General features: G+C 48.9%; 3 protein-coding genes across 3 annotated transcripts; all 3 read left to right on the forward strand.

Moving 5' to 3' along the window:
- The first annotated feature begins 12,135 nt into the window (after nucleotides 1-12,135).
- Nucleotides 12,136-14,155, forward strand: LOC123167407 (WAT1-related protein At3g30340). The gene is made up of 6 exons (XM_044585243.1): nucleotides 12,136-12,381; nucleotides 12,472-12,534; nucleotides 12,664-12,780; nucleotides 12,879-13,281; nucleotides 13,378-13,529; nucleotides 13,721-14,155. The coding sequence occupies exons 1-6, from the start codon at nucleotides 12,191-12,193 to the stop codon at nucleotides 13,845-13,847; spliced, it is 1,053 nt and encodes a 350-aa protein (XP_044441178.1). The 5' UTR covers nucleotides 12,136-12,190; the 3' UTR covers nucleotides 13,848-14,155.
- A 577-nt stretch (nucleotides 14,156-14,732) lies between these two features.
- LOC123167406 (WAT1-related protein At3g30340) lies at nucleotides 14,733-16,802 on the forward strand. Its single transcript, XM_044585242.1, has 5 exons — nucleotides 14,733-14,949; nucleotides 15,105-15,284; nucleotides 15,778-16,195; nucleotides 16,297-16,448; nucleotides 16,584-16,802. Exons 1-5 carry the CDS (start codon nucleotides 14,759-14,761, stop codon nucleotides 16,741-16,743), a joined length of 1,101 nt encoding a protein of 366 aa, XP_044441177.1. The 5' UTR covers nucleotides 14,733-14,758; the 3' UTR covers nucleotides 16,744-16,802.
- A 12-nt stretch (nucleotides 16,803-16,814) lies between these two features.
- LOC123167408 (pectinesterase inhibitor 8) lies at nucleotides 16,815-17,971 on the forward strand. Its single transcript, XM_044585245.1, has one exon. The coding sequence runs from the start codon at nucleotides 17,143-17,145 to the stop codon at nucleotides 17,746-17,748; it is 606 nt and encodes a 201-aa protein (XP_044441180.1). The 5' UTR covers nucleotides 16,815-17,142; the 3' UTR covers nucleotides 17,749-17,971.
- The last annotated feature ends 3,857 nt before the right edge of the window (nucleotides 17,972-21,828 follow it).

Below are 21,828 nucleotides of genomic sequence, written 5' to 3' on the forward strand. Positions count from 1 at the left end.
GTTGCAGCGCATGTTAGAGGATCACAAGAAATTGTTGTACCCGAATTGCGAAGCTAACAAGAAAAAGTTAGGCACCACACTGGAATTGCTGCAATGGAAGGCAGAGAATGGTGTATCTGACAAGGGATTTGGAAAGTTGCTGGTAATGATAAAGAATATGCTTCCAAAGGACAACGAATTGCCCGAGAGTACGTGCGAAGCAAAGAAGGTTGTCTGCCCTCTAGGGTTAGAGGTGCAGAAGATACATGCATGCCCTAATGACTGCATCCTCTACCGCGGTGAGTACGAGGATTTGAACGCTTGCCCGGTATGCAGTGCATTGCGCTATAAGATCAGCCGCGATGACCCTGGTGATGTCGAGGGCGAGCGCCCCAGGAAGAAGATTCCTGCCAAGGTGATGTGGTATGCTCCTATAATACCACGGGTTGAAACGTTTGTTCCAAAACAAAGAGCGTGCCAAGGCGATGTGATGGCATAGAGAAGACCATAAGAAAGACGGAAAGTTGAGAGTACCTGCTGACGGGTCGCAGTGGAGAAAAATCGAGAGAAAGTACGGGAAGGAGTTTGCAGATGACGCAAGGAACGTATGGTTTGGTCTAAGCGCAGATGGCATTAATCCTTTTGGGGAGCAGAGCAGCAACCATAGCACCTGGCCTGTGACTCTATGTTTGTATAACCTTCCTCCTTGGTTGTGCATGAAGCGGAAGTTCATTATGATGCCAGTGCTCATCCAAGGCCCTAAGCAACCCGGCAACAACATTGATGTGTACCTAAGGCCATTAGTTGAAGAACACATGCACATGGGGGAAGAATTTGACCTAAAGGCGTTGCTGTTCGTGACCATCAATGATTGGCCTGCTCTCAGTAACCTTTCAGGACAAACAAACAAGGGATACCGCGCATGCACGCACTGTTTGGACGATACCGACAGTATATATTTGAACAATTGTAGGAAGAACTGTACCTGGGACATCGTCGATTTCTTCCAAGCAGGCATGCCGTAAGAAAGAAAGGCAAGCATTTCAAAGGTGAGGCGGATCACGGGACGAAGCCTCGCCACCGTACTGGTGCTGATGTACATGACATGGTCAAGGATTTGAAGGTAGTCTTTGGAAAGGGTCCTGGCGGACAACCTTTTCCGAATGACGCTGACGGACGCGCACCCATGTGGAAGAAGAAATCTATATTTTGGGACCTGCCCTATTGGAAAGACCTAGAGGTCCGCTCCGCAATCGACGTGATGCACGTGACGAAGAATCTTTGTGTGACCCTGCTTGGCTTCTTGGGTGTGTATGGGAAGACAAAAGATACACCTGAGGCACGGCAGGACCAGCAACGTATGCACGGAAAAGACGGCATACATCAGGGTCATGCCAGCTACGCTCTTACCAAAGAAGAGAAGGAAATCTTCTTTGAATGCCTGCTCAGTATTAAGGTACCGTTTGGCTTCTCGTCGAATATAAAGGGAATAATAAACATGGCAGAGAAAAAGTTCCAGAACCTAAAGTCTCATGACTGCCACATGATTATGACGCAACTGCTTCCGGTTGCATTGAGGGGGCTTCTACCGGGTAACGTTCGATTAGCCATTGTGAAGCTATGTGCATTCCTAAATGCAATCTCTCAGAAGGTAATCGATCCATAAATCATACCAAGGTTAGAGAATGATTTGGTGCAATGTCTTGTCAGTTTCGAGTTGGTGTTCCCACCATCCTTCTTCAACATCATGACGCACGTCCTAGTTCACCTATGCGAAGAGATTAACGTTTTGGGTCCTGTATTTCTACACAATATGTTCCCGTTTGAGAGGTTCATGGGAGTCTTAAATAAATATGTTCATAACCGTGCTAGGCCAGAAGGAAGCATCTCCAAGGGCCATGAAAATGAAGAGGTCATTGAGTTTTGTATTGACTTTATTCCTGCCTTAAGCCGATTGGTGTTCCTGAATCGCGGCATAAGGGCAGACTGGATGGAAAAGGCATACTAGGAGGGAATCAAATAATATGTATGGACGGACATTCTCTCACTGAAGCACACTACACAGTTCTACAGAATTCTGCCTTGGTGGCTCCGTATATGGACGAACACAAGAATTTTCTACGCTCCAAACAACCGGAGCGGTCTGATGACTGGATTACACGTGAACAAACCAGGAGTTTCGCCGGCTGGTTGCAGACACGTACCATGCATGACGCCTCTATTGAATATGACATGTACGCGTTGTCCCAGTTACCATCTTTGAATATAATGACTTTCAAAGGGTACGAGATAAATGGTAATACATTTTACACGATCGCCCAAGATAAGAAGAGCACCAACCAAAACAATGGTGTCCGCTTTGATGCAACAACCAAGACAGGAAAGGAAACATATTATGGTTAGATATAGGACATATGGGAACTTGACTATGGACGTGATTTGAAGGTCCCTTTGTTTCGGTGCAAATGGGTCAATATGACACGAGCCGGGGTAACGGAAGACCCGCAGTACGGAATAACAACAGTGGATCTCAACCATCTTGCGTATGCAGACGAACCATTCGTCCTAGCCAATGATGTGGCACATGTTTTCTATGTGAAGGACATGTCTACCAAGCTGAGAAAAAGAAAATATAAGGAAGCGAATGCATCATACGATGAGCCAAAGCGCCACATAGTTCTTTCTGGGAAGAGAAACATTGTGGGAGTGAATGACAAGACAGACATGTCAGAAGATTATGAAAAGTTTGATGAAATTGCTCCATTCACAGTGAATATTGACCCGAGCATCCAGTTAAATGATGAAGATTTTCCATGGCTACGGCGCAAAGGGACACACGCGAAGAAAAAGTTTCACACCCAAAGATCTGGGATGTGATCGGCTTCACTATCATCACTTTCTTCTGTGTTTCACACCCAGGAGGGAATCTCTGTAATAGTTAGGGTAGTTATGTGTTTCGGCATTTGAAACACGAAGAAATTTTATGTGCAAACAAATTCTTTCATGCATTTACTGATTTTTTCAGCTAAATGACCCTAAAATTGAAAAGCATTTCAAATGAACTCAGAAAAGGTTGAAAGTTGGCATGATATCATAATTTCACCCACATAGCATGTGCAGAAAAGTAGAGAGGGTTACCGCAAAAACTTGATGCACTTCGTGTACAAAATGGACAATCTCTTTCGAAGTATCAGGGTTTCGGACGAAAACTCATCTGTTACAAAGGCATTTCATTTTTTAAATAACCTACGTATTACCAAATTGAATATAATGATAAAACACACTAATATTAAACATAAGAAAAAAGAATCATTGAAAAATCTATTTTCAAAGTTAAGTTATTCACAAACTAGTGATTCACACAAATTTCAAATAATTCAAAATTTAAACTATGCAAATTTGAAAACTACTGGCACTAACAGAAAGTTTGTAATTTTTTGTACCTAAATCAAAAATATTCACAAAGAAACTCTAAATACAGCAAAAAACAACTCAAAAATAAATAAACCAAAAATAAATAAAGCAAAAAAATAAGAAAATAAAAAAGCCCACCTACAGGGCCAAAGCGGCCTACATACGACTAGAAACCCAACCTATAGTTGGGCCAGGATGCAGGCAAAGTAGGAGAGGTAGGCCCAGAAGGCCTGCTTTTGAGAGGAGCTCAATGCAGTGCCCGCGCCGGGGCTTATAAACTGGTCTTGGCGCTCCTCAACTAGCGAGGTGGGACTAAACTTCTGCGCCCCTCGCCTGGCAGCGCACACCCTTTAGTACCGGTTGGTGCCACCACCCGGTACTAAAGGGTGGGTCTTTAATACCGGTTGGTGCCACCACCCGGTACTAAAGGGGGGGCGCTTCCCGCCGCTTGGCCTGGCCAAAACAGACCTTTAGTACCGGTTGGTGGCTCCAACCGGTACTAAAGGGGTGTTCTATATAAGAAAGCACTTCAAAAAAATTCAGTTTCTCATTTCTCCCTCTGCTTCTTTCTCCTCTGCCCCGTCGCCGCCGCCCCTCGTCGCCGCCCCCGTCGCCTTCCGTCGCCGTCCCCGTCGCCGTCGCCGCCCCGGCCGTCGCCGTCCCCGTCGCCGCGCCCCGCCCCGTCGTCCCGTCGTCCCCGCCCGGCCCGTCCCCGTCGTCGCCGCCCCGTCCCCATCCCCGTCGTCACCGCCCGTCTCTGTCCCCGTCGCCGCCCCCCGTCGCCGCGCCTCGCCGGTGAGCTCCTGCCCCGGCCGCCATGTCCACACACACACACACATTAGTTTTTTAGTTATAGAATTTTTTCTGTTTTTTAGTTATAGAAATATTAGAAATGTTATAAATTTTTTCTGTTTTTTAGTTATAGAAATATTTATAGAAATGTTAGCAATTTTTCTGTTTTTTAGTTATAGAAATATTAGAAATTTTAGAATTAGTTTTAGTTAGATGAATTAGATTAATGTCAAATTGTTAGAATTTGCATATAGAATTTTAGTCACCATCCAATCATTTAAAAAATGTTACTTTTTGCGGGCATATAGTATTTGTTCTCAATGATGCCCCGCCCGCATCCTCGCTGTCGACCCGTTCGCGACGACGTCCGGCTGACCCATGTCCGGGACTGGGCTCCGCCGGGCTGGCACTGGGAGGTGCTACCTGGAGGGGCGCGCCGCTTGGTGAGGAACCCGGCCTCGGGTCTCGTCGTCGACCCTGATCTCCTTTGGTAGCGTTCGCGTGGGCCACATTCGGTGCAGAGGGAGCCGGCCCCGCCGGAGGTGGTGCGTCGCCGTGTCAGGGAGGAGGACGAGCACGTCCATCGCTACATGGCTGCTATGGACGTCAGGTTCTCCAATACCTGGCAGGTTCTTTGGACAGATGACCGGAGATATGATCCTGTGATGGTTCCTTCTCTTTGGGTGTCCACCGCCCGCGTCCCAGGAACCGCGAGTGGCCTAGATTCTTCTGTAGTATTCCATCTTTATTAGGTACCTAGCCAGTGATGTATTCGATATATAATATTCGAGACGATGTATTCGAGATTATATATATTATTCGAGACGATGTATTCGAGATTATATATTATTCGAGACGATGCATATTATGTACTATATGATTCAGTTTTTCCTTATTGATTGCATCCATGCATTGTAATTTGAATACTAAATTGTTTTATATTTCTTCTGTATTAGTTAAGTAAAAGCTATGGCAGACAATACCGGCAGAGAGAGAGAGAAGAGGAATTGTTCGAGATCATACGCAGCCCTCGCAGGCTAGATGATCTGAATGAAGCAGATGGCGGCTCCCAATGTCTGAACAATACCGGGGAGGGTGATGATAAGATATTCGATCTCAACGACCGAGCTGATGAAGTCATGAACTATGATTATGATTATGATGACGCAGACAATGTTTATGATGACACAGACAATGTTGATCTTGAAATAACAAAGACTACCGGCGAGGTATATTTATATAAGCAGGCATCTGGTGATCATCACATGTTTTTTTATTTGAAGATATATTAACGAATCGATCTTTCTTCTTTCAACCCTCCGGATCGAGCAAATCTGCTTCTACAGACAGCAGGACAAAGCGAGGCCCGGGCAAAAAGTTGAAGGAGGGTGTAAAGTACAACATCGACTCCATCAAAGCTAATGGCGAACCCCTCACGCCTAAGAACATTGCGAACAAGTGGACTCGTCAGTGCGGAGTTCTTGTGAAGGACCAACTCCCGATCTCCATTCAAGAATGGAAAGAGCCAAAAACTAAACGTCCAGATGTTACTTGGGTCGACGATAGAGCAAAACAAAAGCTTTGGGAATCTCTGATGGAACATTTCACCCTACCAGATTATTTCACTGATGCAGATGTGCAGAAAGTCAAGGACGCTACTCTTAAGAAGATGGCAATTGCATTCAACACCCACAAGAAAACTGTATGGGGCAACTACCGCGCTGCAGAAAGGAAGACTCCAGAATTCAAGGGAACACTAGAGAAGCAAAGAGAACACTGGCCCGCTTTCGTGAAATTCAAGGAATCAGAATTATCTAAGGAACGGTCGAGAAAAAACAAGGCCAATGCCGCAAAAAAGATGCAGTTCCATAGGCTGGGGCCAGGTGGCTACGCGGTGGCAATGCCTAAGTGGGATAAGTCTGAGAAAGAGATGGAGGATGCAGGGGTCACTCCGGTTACTAGTAGCTGGCCCGGCAGGTGCAGAACTTGGTTCTATGCGCATGGGGGGCGTTGGACCCGAAGACAGGCCTGGTTTTGAAGAAGGCAAGTCCAAAAGGAGCCGAACAAAAGTTACTTGACACAATAGAAGATGCTCGAAATGGGGTGTTCACGCCCAACAGAGAGAACGACGAGCTTACGCACGCCCTGGGAAATCCTGAACACCCGGGAAGAACACGAGGCAAGGGCGTTATTCCCTGGTATGAGGGCTTTTCGGAATGGAACGGCGACTACAGGACCCGTGCAAGAAAGAAGATGGAGGACGAGAAGAAGAGGAAGCTGGAGGAGGAGGAGAGGAAGCAGGACGCAGAACGCCTTAAAGGCCTAGAAGAAAGGCACGCGGACTTGGCACTCAAATTCTAGCAGCAGCAGATCGACTCACTTAGCCAGGAAAGGGGGTCTCAGCAACGGCAGCAGCAAGCGGATGATCGTCCAACATTGGATAGCACCGTCCCATCCATGCCGAGAAGCAGCGTTGGTTCCGCCCCGAGCGACGCACTGCTGGATACATACCCTGTGGATGACATCATAGAGAACACTAACTGTGAGCTACACTTCAAAATGAAGAACATATCCATGAAGGTGGCGGACGCCGTTGCTTTTACAATTACCCCCTAAGCAACCTTCCATTGCACCCCAATTCCAGCGGGCTATGCTCGTGTCTTGGTTGATGAGGTGGTGGACCCATATTCGGGCTACAGCTTGACATTCCTGGAGGTGACGACGAGCACACACTGGGAGAGGCCATACATCGTATCATCCTATGGAGAACGGATCGCATCGTCTTTCGAAGTCCACCGACACCGCGTCTGCCGACTCCTCCTCAAAGTCCGCCACCGAGTCAGCAGACTCCCGCTCCTCCAAGTCCACGAACGCGTGAGCCGACTCCTCCTCGAAGTCCGGCACCGTGTCAGCAGACTCCCGCTCCTCCAAGTCCACGAACGCATGAGCAGACTCCTGCTTCAAGTCCGGCACAGCGTCAGGCCACTCCTCCTGTTTCAAGTCCGACACCGTGTCAGGCCACACCTCCTTCTTCAAGTCCGGCACAGCGTCAGGCCACTCCCCCTGCTCCAACTCAGCCACGTCAGCCGTCTCCACCGCCTCAGCAATCGCAGAAGAGACACGCCGCAGCTATGGTGCGTAGCGGTACGAGTCGAGGTAGTACAGGAAGTACAGGCGGAGACAAGCGATATAAATATGGTCCAAGCCTCACTCCTCTTCCTCAGAGGCCTTACGACATGACCGAGGAGCAAAACACAGCCATAGTGCGGGCCCAAGTGGACGCCCATTTTGGACCGAAACCGGCACCGCCGTCAAGGGAGAAAGTGCCTGAGAAAGTTATGGACCACTTTATTCATATGGCAAGAAAACCAGCTCCCAAGCCTGTTGACTCAGACTATGAGCGCCAACTCAGGAAGCTACATCAAGCACGACTAAAGAAGGAAGCGAGCTCGAGCTCGAGCCAACAAACAGCTGTCAAAAAATGCGGGAAAACCGTTCCCCAGCTGGGAGAACAGGCGGCGCAATCGATCCCCCCACTTGTTGTGCCAACAACACATGAGAGTACGCGCGCCCAATATTATTGTGGGCAAACCGTTAACGTTCCCCAGCTGGGCGATGTGGTAATAACCGGGGAGCATATAATGCAGGCTGAAATGCTCAAGATCACTGTTGGACAACTCGATATCGAGCCCATGTCTCCGCTTAGAGAGGAGGAAATAAAACGGAAATATGCCCGGGGCCAACCTTTGGTCAAGCCAGACGAGGTCAAGAACCTCCCAACGAGAATGTATGAATTGCATCAATGGTACATGAACATTACCAAGATTTCCAATCGAGAGTCCCTCATGGTGAAAGTCGAGGAAGATCATTACTTCCATAAGCTAGCTGTGTCCGTTGAGTATTCAGAACTATTTCAGTTATTCAATCAAGATGCACTCGACAAATCTCTCGTCAGTTGCTATTGTCTGTAAGTGATTTCTTTCTGTAATTTAAGTCTCAAGCTAGTTTAGTGCTCATTGATCGATCATTACCTGTAATTATCCTCACTATATTCTTTTCTGTGGTATTATGCAGGATGAAGATCTATGAAATGAAAAAAGCTGGACGCTATGGCATTGGGTTCATTGACCCAAATACCGTTAATGAATACACATGGAAATTGGAATGGTATAGACAAGATGTAGAGAATAAAATGCTAGAGTTCTTGAAGCGCCTCAATTCCAATGAAGATATACTACTTCCTTACAACTTCGAGTGAGTCACACTGTCTTGTACTACAAATTCTGTTTTTGCTTACTAGCTAGATGTTAATAAGTGTATAGGGTTTAGGGTTAGTTGATTAGTGTTATGCACATGCCCGCTTAATTTATACATGCAAACGTATGCGCATGCAGGTACCACTGGATCTTGTTAGACATTAAAGTTGAAGAAGGAAAAGTTGAAGTACTGGACTCACTACTTAAAAAAGAAAGTGACTACAGCATCGTGAAGGGGATAGTCAACGGGTAATTTCAATCATTATTAACTATATCTCGGCCTATTTAGTTCGTCATTCCTGATATGAACTATTTAATAACCCCTTTATTAATTTTCTTTGCCGGCGGGCAGGGCTTGGGCAAAGTTCATCAAGGTGACTCCAGGCAAATGGCGAGAAAAGCTGTTTTGGTATCGACCCAAGGTAAGTAATTAAGTAGTACTAGCTAGCTAGCTACCATCTCTTTAATTCTTGTTTCAATACCATTAATTAATTATCATGCTTGATTAATTATTACCTGATTAAATTCAATTCTCGTAAAGGCCCTGAAGCAGGCGTCGGGGACTGATCTGTGTGCATTCTACGTTTGCGAGAACATTCGCATGATGGCGTCCGAAAGGAGCATATCTCAAAGACAGGACTGTGTACGTTTGTCAGAACACTATTCACAAATTTTTACACCATTATCGATATCTAGTCACACAACTAATACACATGCATATTGATCTCCTTCTTAACAGTTCAGAGAGGTGCGGGAGCAGCTCCTACCAACGGAGCGCATACTAGCACTTCAAGAGGAAATAGCGGGATTTTTGCTCGACCAGGCCATAGGTCCCAAAGGAGAATACTATTACCCGCTACCGCCCCATGAACCACTTGTCATCGTGCTCCGAAGGCACCAAGGCAACATGTAAGAGAAATAGACGTTCGATTATATATATATATATATATATATATATATATATATATGATCGGTTCTAGGAGAAAATCTATTTATATATATGCATAACGTGTACAATATGTAGTATCGTAAAATACCAGCAAACAAAAAAAATTAAATGGAAAACACAAAATTAATGGAAAAATAAAAATTAAAACCAACCCCCCCCCCCCAAAACTGGTCTACCATCACCCGGGACTGGCTCGTGCCACGTGATGGCACTTTAGCGCCGGTTCGTGCCGAACCGGTAGTAGGGGGGGGGGGGGCTTTAGTCTCCGCTAAAGCCCTGTTCTGCACTAGTGATACAATATCATTATATTTTCTTCATCTCTTCTTTTCTCAAAATATATACATTTTCTTCTTCTCCAAAAAAAATACAAAAGGCAAATTGTTTATTGTGTCAAATTGTCGGTCTGCCGCACAGGCATCTGTTGGGTGCGTGTGTGTGGGGGGGGGGGGGGGGGGGGAGCCCATGTAGCAACGCACTATAGAGAGCACTATAGAAAAATCTCTGGGTAATACCGCCAAAAAAGCTCTGGGTTATGTGTTTTTCTAGTTTCCTCAGGTTTTTGGTTTTTATTTTTATTTTCTAGGAGAAACATTTTTTTTTATGAACAGTTAATAAAATTTGCTAATAATTTTTATTAAAATTTGGAAAAATAAATAAAAACCGAAAACATTTTCTGAATTGAATTTTAAAAAAATTCAAAAATTTAAATAATTCCAAACTTTTTCTTAAAATTTTAAACCATTTTTGAAAACATGAACAACTCCTGATTTTTGTTGGAAAACTTGAAAAAGAAAAATATAAGAAAAAACAGAAATAAATAAATAAAATTGTACTAGAAATTGATGCAATGAGCGTAAAAAAGGAATTGCCCTTAAGACGGGAATTCAGAATCATATTTAAGTGCCGGCCAGCCATTTACAAATAACAGTAGGCCCAAGAAATCCAATAACATGGCAAATCAGGAACCGCCTCCACATGGCTCATTTGGACCAAATCATGACAGCAGAAACTGGTCTCCTTTCTTTGTGGCTTTGTATGCATAAGCTTTACATGCGAAAAAACAATGTTGGTTAGTGCTTTGCTACTTTCTGAGTCTAGCTTCCCAATACAAAAAGACCAGAAGATCTTCCAAAAATCATAATTTAATCAGCGAATTTTGTTAGCATCTGATTAAGGCTAGCCATGAGACCGACAGGCACTAGGCTCTCAAGAGTCTCAGATGTTAAGGTTAGCATAAAATCTGTGCTAGATTGCTGTGGGCACTAGGCTAATCATACCAGTTAGTTAAAGTTGTCTTTTTACAAGATGCTCTGATACACCCAATCATTATTATTTTTCTTCTTTTTTATCAAAAATAAATAAATATTTCCTTCTCCAAAATAACAAAAGGAGAAAAGGCAAATCTTTCCTTCTATTTTTTTGACACAACTTCTTTTTACAAGATGCACACTGATATATGAAAACAGTTTATTCTCACAAAATGCAAATGACAAGTTTCTCCTTTTCTTTTTTGACACACAACCTTTTTTTGTGTCAGGTTAAAGGCAGCTTTTTATCAGCATGGAGGAGAGTCAGCACTTTTCTCAGCCATAGGCCAAAGCCAGTGCCTTCTCTTTTCTTTGCTTCTTAATTTGCTTTTGCTTAGGGCATGTACTGTGATTGGGACAATACCCTACCGTTCCCCATCTAACTGTCCTTGCAAGCAGCTAAAGCCTAGTAGGATATGGCTGCAGATGTGGCTTAGATTGTGATCTGCGTGCAAATCAGTTGATAAAGATTCATTTTGCTTTGCACTCTCATGAATCACCATCCTATTTCCTGAACAATGTTAATTTGCTAGTGGTATGTGATCCAGTAAGTTACCTGAACATGAATGCTATTCTCCAGGTGGGCATAATCCAGCATCTTGTCTGAATCCAATACCTCGGAGGTAACATCGTTACCGCTGAAAGCGACGAGTGGGCGGGCGCTCGCTGCACAATGTGCGCGAGCAAAACCTCGGGGAATTTTATGTCACCGCACTGGTCTGGATCTACTACCGGTTGTCGGCGACGAAGATTTTTCTTATTGCTGCGTCTAGGAGCTAGCCTGGCATTGCTGGCCGTTTCCTGATCAAGAAGTAATGTGCAGTTGCAGCAAAGTGTAGTTCCGTCATGTGCGCCAATGCCGCATCATACCGACAACCCGCTTTCGCCGTTCCTCTTCGCAACTGGGAGCTGCTAGTCTCTCGGCCTCGCCAATTCCCATTATCAAGGGAGATGGATGAGACAGGGAGCTTTCATACTAGGTGATCACCCCACTAACAACTCACCATCCTGCTTTCCTCTGGATTGGATCGGACGGGACAGCACCGCCTTTTCTGGACAACTGAATAGCTCTGCACCCTTACCATGATGAGAATAGGGTCAAGTTTGTAGCCCAAACAAGAGCCTGCCAAACCCACCAAAGTGTGCAAACAGTGGAGTCTTTTCCACTGTCACTGCCAACTCAGCAACGGAGGAGATGCTTCCACCAAAATCAAAATATCTTTGCGATTCGTGCCAGTAGCTTCTCATGGCACTGAAGGAAAAAGAACATGTCGAGATGGACCGTTTCATGCCAATAAGTAATCACATTATGTGTTATCACTAGCGCCTTTTCTTTGGGGGGTAAAAGGGTCATTTCTGCGTATCCTCCGTGACATCTCTTTAGTTTTCAGAGGGATCTCCGTCTGGTAAAATATGCCTATAAGTAGTCCATGACAAGGGCATCATCATGGCAATACAAGTGAAGGTGTGTCAAAGATTCATTCGGCAGCGCAATGTGGGGGATGGCGCGCATCGATGAGTGGAAACCGGTGATCGCAATGCTGATCTTCGACCTCATCTCTGCCGTGACAACGGCCCTGATCAAGGCGGCGCTCGAGGAAGGGCTCGACCGTCTGGTGCTCATCACGCTGCGTCAACTGGTGGCCACAGTCTTCCTTTCTCCAATCGCATTTTTCAAAGAACGGTACTACATAAATTTTGAATTGCAGAAGATGACCAGCAGAGTTCAGAACTCATCCTAGAATATGATGCTACTGTTGTTTTTTCCTTTCAGGAACACACGGCCTAAGCTCACACTGGAGATCCTCGTGTACCTCTTCTTCAGCGCAGCGTTAGGGTACGGTTGGCAAACATAGCATCACAGCAATCACTTCCTCATATTAGTACATCAACCCGGTTATATAATGTTCTGCCAGAAATGATTCTGTTTGATTCATCATTGACTTTCCTTTTCCTCCCATTTTAGCGCCGCGCTCTCTCAGTATACCTTCTTCTACGGGCTGCAGTACACAACAGCAACGTTTGCCATAACTTTCACCAACCTGGCTCCTGTGCTGACTTTCCTCATCGCGGTCTTGCTCAGGTGTGTGCGCAAATTTTCAAATTTACCTGGCACCTTTTTCATGCACTTTGTTCTTGCTAATATCTGAAACCCTTTGGGAATACTGCTCATGGATGCAGGGTGGAGTCACTGAACATGAAGAACAAGGCAGGAGCTGCGAAGATCATCGGGACACTCATGTCGTTCGCCGGCGTCATGCTCCTGACCCTCTACAAGGGTGTGGCCTTGACACACCAAGCAGAGCCTTCAGGCCAGCATGCAGAAGCAGCAGCTGCAGCAGAATCTGGCAAGAAGAGCTGGACCCTGGGCACTCTAGCATTACTGGCAAACTGCCTGTGCTTCTCCTTTTGGCTCTTGCTGCAGTCCAAGCTCACCAAGAAGTACCCAGCACTCTACTCCAGCACCGCATACATGTTCCTCATCAGCTCCCTGCAGGGCGGGGGCCTGACGGCGGCGATACAGCGGCGGGCATCGGTCTGGGTCCTCACAAAGCCAGTGGAGATTGTTACAGTACTATACACAGTAAGATCTTTTTGTTGCAGTTTACTGAAAAAAGGATTTAAGAGAACTCTGCAGAGAGTTGACTGAACCAAAGAACACTTGTTTCATATGTTGCAGGGAATTTTGGGGTCTGGAGTGGGATATGTACTGATGACATGGTGTGTGGAGAAGAGAGGGCCAGTGTTCACTTCAGCCTTCATCCCCATCATCCAGATCATGGTGGCCATAATTGATTTCTTCTTTCTCCATGAGAACATCTACCTAGGAAGGTAAACCTGATTTGCTTCAGATTATAAATCAGTACAATCTCATGATCATTCATTCATTCATTTCTCATACTGAAATAAATAATGCTTAATCTTTTCAGTTTAGAGTGAGTCTATCCACTTATGCACTTGCAGAACTGCAATGGCTGGTCCAAATGGCATCACCTTTTGTATTTTTTGTTTTGGCCTTGCAGTGTACTGGGATCCATACTGATGATAATGGGCCTCTATATTCTGCTGTGGGGAAAGAGCAGGGATGCCTCGGCGACAGTACCACCTGCCAAAGAGGAAGAGGATAAGGAGAAGCAAATCAAATCATGAGGACCAAAGCTATGCAATTCTTAGGTTGAAAAACTATGGCATATATTCCTCCTTAGTTTCCTACGCCTACGTAGTTTAACCAAGAGGAATGGTATACAGTACTGTTAGTAATGCAGTTGTCGTATGCGTTTTCGCTCGCACAACGAGACGATACGTCGGGCTAATTTCTGCCTAAATGTAGCCCAAATTCTTCAGGTGATAAAGAGCGGTGGGCATAGGTTGCCCATATCTCAGTACGTTAGAAGGTCACATCTGTCACACTGAGCATGAAAAGAAATAAAAGAAAAGAAAAGAAAGTATTCTCCGCACGATTTTTGTACGACCACCCCACGGTCCTGTGGGGGCGGCTATATCGAATCAATGCTTTGCGATTTGATTTGGACTTAAAGAAACGGTTTGCTCATCAAAGAAGAGACAGTGGGCATTGGATCTTCGAACTTTCTCATGGGAAGGCATTCCCCTAAATTGGTCCTTGTAGGTCCTAAAACGGGCTCATGCCAAAATTTTCAGTGCTAAAACAGCATCCAATGCCCTACAGTGTAGAAGGCCATGCAGGAAGGATCACAAGCTATATTTTGCTTGCCAGAAATTGGAAAAAAGAGGGGCAGAGCCTTACTTTGTTCCTTCACACTGTGCAATAAAGAGGCAGCTATTCGATTCAGCTGGGTGCGCAATTTGCTCGATGCGGCAAATTTTCCACAATTATTCAGACATTAAGAGAACAAACGATGTGCTCCTCTCCCCCGGGCCATGTTTTAGCTCTCAGTCACGTGTGCGAAAACGAAACCGCGAGTCGGAGACATGGCTTCGGATGCCATTTTCCGGACCTTCGCCTGTCACCACCCCTATAAAAACCATGGCATAAGCAGAAACAAATTGCTCATCAGATCATCGAGGCAGACGGACTGAAAATGTGGAGCGCAGGATGCGTGGAGCAGTGGATGCCGACGGCGGCGATGGTGGCGACGAACGTCGTGATCGCCGTCATGACCGCGCTGCTCAAGCAGGCGCTGAACCAGGGGATGAACCGGCTGGTCCTCATCACTTTCAGGCAGATGCTGGCCACTGTATTCCTTGGCCCCATTGCCTACTTCAAGGAAAGGTATCATCATTACTATTATCAAAAGCAAAGGCAAAAACAGATCAGCATGGTGATAAAAGCAGCTGCTAGTACTAGTACCAGTAGTCGTCGTTGGTATTTCACTGTCGCTGATCATGAGCTTGCGCTGGCTTTTTTTCTTTCTTTCCTCCTTTCAGGAAGACAAGACCAAAGATCACTGCTGAAATCTTTGGATACCTGTTCCTGAGTGGAATCCTCGGCCCGGTGCTGCTTCAGTACACGCTCTTCGTCGGGCTGGAGTACACGACCGCAACATTTGCTGCGACTTTCGGCAATCTGCTCCCGGTGGTTACCTTCCTGATATCACTCGCTTTCGGGTGGGTAAATGTTCCTCCTTTGTTTCTGTGCCAGAAAGTCATTTTCTTACATGCAGGTCAAGTGCAAAGTTTCATATCCTACTATGTAGCACTATTATAAGTTTGAATTGATTCCGTTTGAACACTTTTAACATTATTTCCATTAATTAAACTACTACAATAGCAACTTGAAATGCACCAAGACCCTAATAGCTAGTTTGATTCTGCACTATTACTTTTAAAAATCTGTTTTCATCAAATCTACCACATAATAGCATCTTGAACTGAACCAACAGCAAAAGAAAAAGACTTCGGCTTTACGGACCACATCGATAAGTGATAACTTCACCTATTAACAGAAATTTAACACATGATTTCCTAAACCATGTGAATCAGAATCAAACACTTTTTCAGAAGCTAAGTTGCATTGCACACTCATGAGTCATGATTTGTAAAAAAAAAATACTAGAACACCAAACAAATTAATTTAAATTTCATCCATAATTTGTGCTAGGTATGAGGCGCTGGAGGTTCGGAGCAAGTCCGGGAGCGCCAAGATCTCCGGCACGCTGCTGTCCCTCACGGGGGCCATGATGCTCACCTTCTACAAGGGCGCGTCCCTCACCCACCACCACCTCCACCACCTGCCTCCGTCGGCGGCGGCGGCCGGCGAGGAGGAGCAGCACCGGAGCGCGGTGCGGTGGGTGCTGGGGTCGGCGTCGATGCTGGCGAACGTGGTGGGGTTCGCGGGGTGGCTGCTGCTGCAGCGGCGGCTCACGCGGCTGTACCCGGCCGTGTACTCGGCCACGGCGCTCATGTCGCTGCTCAGCTTCGCGCAGGCGGCGGCGCTGGCGCTGTCCACGCAGTGGGGCGCCGGCGTCGCCGCCTGGCGGCTCCGCGGCACCGTCGAGATCGCCGCCGTCGTCTACTGCGTACGTGGGCACGCGAGATCCGGTCCATACGTCGACTCCTGATGGTTAAAGATGAAAGATTTTGATTTGGGGATTGATTTGTTTGGATTTGGATTTGGCAGGGGGTGGTGGCGTCCGGGGTCGGGTACCTGCTGCTGACCTACTGCGTGGAGAAGCGGGGGCCGGTGTTCACCGCCGCCTTCAGCCCGCTGGCGCAGATGTTCGTCGCCGGCATCGACCTCTGCGTCCTCCACGAGCCGCTCTACCTCGGCAGGTCCGTCCGCCATTAAACTGAACCCACACCCACTCTCTGAACACTGTTGTTTTCCGTCAGAGTGCTCTGCATCAGACAGTGAGCTCATTCAGTGTCGAATTGTCGATTGATCTGATGATGATATGGTGTTTGCAGCGTGCTGGGGTCGGTGCTGGTGATCCTGGGCCTCTACCTCGTGCTGTGGGGCAAGAGGGAGGAAGCCGCCGTCGTCGCCGCCGCCGCCGCTCCGGCGAAGACGGTGGAGGTAGCAGCAGCTGGCCACGGAGACGTGGCAGAGCAGCAAGAGAGCGTGTGACTCTGAACTGAAGTTTTGAACTAGAGAATCTGATGGACTGAAACTAATCAACACTATACCGTAGGAAATTTGGATGAGAATGAGATGTTGTGATGTTGTGGCCAGTGATCTTAACATGAGAATGAGATGCTCTGGTGAAGATGGAGATGAACTATGAGATGTTGAATGATGGTGTCAGATCAAATCTATAAATAGGATCCCTGATTTGGCGATTCACTATGTGTCGTTCGTTCATGTCCGGATTAGCAATGGTCGATCTCCGGCGAGCTGAGCCGTTCAGCCTGTCAGTCTTGGGCATGGCCGACACCTGTGTCGTCCTCCATTGACGGGCTGTCACTCCACGTACGAGCTCATAAATAACCATGGCGCAGAACCACGCTCCTGCACGATCGAGGTAGCATGGCGAGGAAGCAAGGAGGACGCGGCCACATCACGTCCATGGCGGCAGCGCTCGCCGTGGCCGTGGCGGTCCTCTTCCTGGCCGGGGCGCCGCGCACGGCGCAGGCGGCGGTGATGGCGGCGTCGGCGGGGATCGAGGAGGCGTGCCGGGGCGCAGCGGACCGGGACGCGGCGGTGGACTACGAGCACTGCGTGGCGTCCCTCTCCTCCGACGCGGAGGGCCGGGACGCGGCGGACATGCACGCGCTGGCGGCGGCGGCGACGCGGATGGCGGTGGAGCACGCGGCGGCCACGGAGGCGCGGATGGAGGGGCTGGGCGAGGCGGAGGGCAACCCCCGCGCGCGCGCCAGGCTGGGGCGCTGCACGGAGCTCTACGGCGCGGCCGCCGACGTGCTCCGGGACGCGCTGGACAACATCCGCGCGCGCGTGTACGGGCGCGCCGTGGAGCAGATCGCGGCCGCGCTGGGCGCCGCCGAGCGGTGCGAGGACGCGTGGAAGGGCGAGGAGGTGGCACGGGGCGGCGGCGGCGTGCCCGTCGCCGGGCACGACAAGGAGTACGGCCGCCTCGCCGTGGTCGCGCTCGGGATCACCAGCGGCATCGCGTGATCGCCGGCAACTCTGCCACGTGGAAGACATCCGTGCTCGACTGACGTAAATAAAGTGCAATGGGAATATAATAAACAAATAAACCCTTTTTTTCAGCAGAGTGAATAAAACCCATGAGTATCAAAGAAGACGATCGTGATATAAAATGTAAAATGTACTTAGGAAAAAGTGATACGGCTAATGTCTACTAGGGGATGCTATGGGCCGTTCAATTTCTCCGCTATGACCACCTAGCGACAATTACAAGCACTGAAGTAAGCCGAAGGCGCGTCGTCGTCATCGCCCCTCCTTCGTCAGAGACGGGCAAAACTTGTTGTACTAGGCAGTTGAGAAGTCGTCATGCTAAGAGCCCATAGGACCAGCACACCAGAACAACAACCGCCGCTGATGAAGAGAAATTTAGTTCAGAAGGATCCAACTTGTAGACACATGAAGCTGGACGAACGGAGACCAGATTCGAGTTGATCCACCAAACACAACTACTGACCCAATCTTGCGATATCCGTTGGAGATACACCTCCATACGCCCTCCGACGAAGCTAGACGCATCATCGGAACTAGGGCTAAGCGGGGAGAACTTTATTCCATCTTCAGAGAGCCGTCGTCATCTCGCCTTTGTGAGCAGGACATAAACCGTAACAAAACTCAAAAAACATGTAAAAACGAAGCCCTCCCACCGGCAAGGACCGAGATCCACTGCGCCACCATGCCCCTAATGACACAGGAGAAAGGGAAGATTGGTGTCGCTGTCAATCGATGGGATGCCGGAACCCTAGTCGCCTGTTCCCTTGAAGGAGAGACGAGGGGATGAGAGGCGCGTATGAGAGCAACCATACAACAACTAGCGAATAGCGAATATAAGATAGCTTATTAAACGTGATGTGAAAATAAAGTTGTGCCATTGATTAAAAGAAGTGAATACAACCCCCAACAAGGACCATATTACAAGAGCGCCCCAGATGACACGTGCCACTCAACCACGCAGGGAGAGGGCCGCGAGTCTAGCCAGCGTTGGGAGAGCCGACCGACGCTGCTCCACTTGGAAGCCTTGGGAGAGCCTTGCCACCAAGATCTTGTGCATTACTGTACATGGGAGATCTTGGGAGAGCCGATCTTGTTGGTAAGGTTGGAAAAATCAGGACTCGGCACACCAACCAAATCGCCAAGAAAGTATTGCGAAAAATTAATCGGAAGCAGTGTGTCATTAGTTATCTGGGCTGAACCAAACGCGTCATTAGTTGATGCACGCGTTGGCGGCGGATGGCGGTGGAGCACGTGGCGGCCACGGAGGCGTGGATGGAGGGGCTGGGCGAGGCGGAGGGCAGCCCTACGGCGCCGCCGCCCCCGTGCTCCGGGACACGCTGGATAACATCCGCGCGTGCGTGTACGGGCGCGCCTTGGAGCAGATCGCGGCCGTGCTGGGCGCCGCGGAGCGGTGCGAGGAGGAGGCGGCGGCGGCGATAGCGGCAGTGTGCCCGTCGCCGAGTACCGCCGCCTCGCCGTTGTCGCGCTCGGGCTCACCAGCGGCATCGCCTGACCGTCGATCGGCCGCTTTTGGCACGTGCGAGACATGCGTGCTCGACTGACCTAGTAGTAAATAAAACGAAATGGGATTAATAATGAATGAATAAACCCTCTTTTATCAACATGGCTGCATAAGATAGTTTGGTATGTGCAATGTTTTTACATTCGGCGTTATCAATGGAAGACGAGTGTGATAATAAAATGTAGCCATGTGGTCTTCAAGAAAAATCGATGTGATCCTTACAACTAGCGAATCTAAGACACCTTAAATGTCGTACTAAGTCTTACATTATCTCGTACAAAAACGTCTTACATTATGAGACCGAGGAAATATTTTTCTTTTGCGAAATAAAGGCCTGCCATCGATTAAAAGAACGGAATACAACCCCTACAAGGAGCATATTACAGCAAACACGTGCCACCCAACCATGCAGGGAGAGGGCACATGGAGGGCCACGAGTCTAACAAACATTGGGAAAGCCGAACGACGCTGCTCCACCTCAAAGCCTTGCCGCCGACATTCACCATCAAGCAGAACCTTTAGCCGGACACCGGTGATGAAGATGATGACCAACAACCTAAAGGAGGATGAAGACGACTTCGTCAAGCGGCCTCTTGAGACACATGATTAGTTTTTTTTTGAGAATCACCGGGGGAGAGGAGTCCCTCCACCTGAATATATTACTCAAAGTGGCCAATATGCCAGGAGAGTGATCCAGTTTATAAGAAAAACCGGATAAAAACCTAAAATAAGTTGACCCGTTTATAAGGAAAACCGGGCCGAAAACCGTATAACAAGGTTACAAGGAGAAGGGAAGAACAAGACACCCAACAAGGGTGGGACCTAGCTAGCAGACTAAAAGGACCATCACCACGGCAGACACAAGTAGTTATGGGGTGTTGTCGAGGGATCACAATACTGAGACTTTGCGAGGAACCTAACGCACCGCATTGCGTGCATACCGAGCCCCACGGCACAACTCAGGAGCAACCACAACCAACGAGTGCGAAAAGCACGAACCTTGACTGGGTGCCCCGCCACGTAAGATCGGAACGATTAACAATTTGGGGAGGCATCTAGCGCCATCAAAGAGCAAAGATGAACCAAGACATCACCACGAGCACGACACTCGCCGCAATACATCGGCCGCCACGGGAGAGTCTGAGCATGCATAGCGAGACACCTTCACGAGGGGGAAACAGATGGCCGCCCTGCGTCGCCAAAGGCACCGCCACCAAACCCCAGAGAACACCACCAAACAACCACCGTCGACTCCAAGCCAGTCGCACCACCACCACCACCACCACCATTGGACCCTCCGACTGTTCCCAACTTGGCCACACCACCACCACCACCAAACGCTGCCCCCTCAACCACACGCAGGCACAGAAGCCGCCGTTTGGGTCTCCAAGATGATGCCTCCAGGGAGGTAGTGCCGACAAGGACACAAGACCGTCATCCGATCCGACAAGCCAGATCTTAGGTTTTCACCCGGATACCACAAAACAAAGCACTGCAGGTGCTGGCGCTCCACAACGACACCTCCTACGAGGAAAACGATGTCCACAGACACCATTGCCGCCGACATCGACATAGTCGATGCAAGGTTCTCACCTGGAGTTTGAGCACATACTTACAGCAAGACGGCAGCTGACCACCACCACCATCGGGCCCCTCCGAGACGAAGAAGCACATGAATCGTCGCAGCCAACCGCACCCCGCGGAGACCGCATACGACCAAACATCAGCACTAGGCACTAGAACCACCAATGGCCGTCCGAACGCAGGGCCACCGGACGCAGCGCGAGCCGCCGAACCTAACCGAGCACCATGCCGGCGAGGAGCAGAGGAGCGCTGCCCGAGGCCAGGAACCACCATGGTCCCGGCTGTAGCCAAACATCAGGAGCACTAACACGCCCCACGCGCGCCACCGTGCACCTGCCGGAGACCAGATCCGAAACGCCATAGCACTGACCAAAGGCGGGGGAGATCGAAAACCGGCGCAGCAGTCCACCAAGCACCACGAACAACACCCACCGCCACCAGCCTCCACCACTCCCGCCTCCACCACCCAGCAACACCACCTCCCCGGCTGGCCCCACCTGGCGGCCCAGCCAACACCGGCCGGATTTGGGAAGGTAGCCCCAGATCCGCCCCCGCCCCAGGCCAGTCAGCGCCCGAGCAAGCAGCGACGGGCCGCCGCACACAGGGGGCCGGGACTGGCCGGCAGGGACACTGGGATGACGCCGACGAGCGCTGCCTCCGCCCGCCTTCGAGGCCGGGCGCCCGATCCAATCTGACGCATCCTGACGTCCCTCCTCTGACGAAACGGTGGCCGCACGGTGGAGGAGAAGCGCCTCGCCGCCATCATCCCCGGAGCGCGCGCGGCCTTTGCCGGCGGCTTCCTCAGGTGGCGGCGAGACTGGGTGCGAGGGAGGGAGTGGAGCGGCGGTGCGAACAGGGGCGCCCCCCGTGTCGCCCGCTCTTTGAGACACATGATTAGTAGATCATCAACGCCAAGGATCATGTATAACAACATGCGCCAGAGAGGAATA

This window comes from Triticum aestivum, chromosome 7D (assembly GCF_018294505.1).
Source record: "Triticum aestivum cultivar Chinese Spring chromosome 7D, IWGSC CS RefSeq v2.1, whole genome shotgun sequence".
NCBI classification, from domain to species: domain Eukaryota; kingdom Viridiplantae; phylum Streptophyta; class Magnoliopsida; order Poales; family Poaceae; genus Triticum; species Triticum aestivum.

What these genes read in the sequence shown, in the direction of transcription:
- LOC123167406 (XM_044585242.1), top strand. Translation starts at nt 14,759, where the DNA reads ATGTGGAGCGCAGGATGCGTGGAGCAGTGGATGCCGACGGCGGCGATG. An exon ending in ATTGCCTACTTCAAGGAAAG is followed by an intron (nt 14,950 to 15,104) that starts GTATCATCATTA and finishes TCCTCCTTTCAG; the next exon opens with GAAGACAAGACCAAAGATCA. An exon ending in GAGCCGCTCTACCTCGGCAG is followed by an intron (nt 16,449 to 16,583) that starts GTCCGTCCGCCA and finishes TGGTGTTTGCAG; the next exon opens with CGTGCTGGGGTCGGTGCTGG.
- LOC123167407 (XM_044585243.1), top strand. Translation starts at nt 12,191, where the DNA reads ATGTGGGGGATGGCGCGCATCGATGAGTGGAAACCGGTGATCGCAATG. An exon ending in ATCGCATTTTTCAAAGAACG is followed by an intron (nt 12,382 to 12,471) that starts GTACTACATAAA and finishes TTTTCCTTTCAG; the next exon opens with GAACACACGGCCTAAGCTCA. An exon ending in TTCTTCAGCGCAGCGTTAGG is followed by an intron (nt 12,535 to 12,663) that starts GTACGGTTGGCA and finishes CTCCCATTTTAG; the next exon opens with CGCCGCGCTCTCTCAGTATA.
- LOC123167408 (XM_044585245.1), top strand. Translation starts at nt 17,143, where the DNA reads ATGGCGAGGAAGCAAGGAGGACGCGGCCACATCACGTCCATGGCGGCA.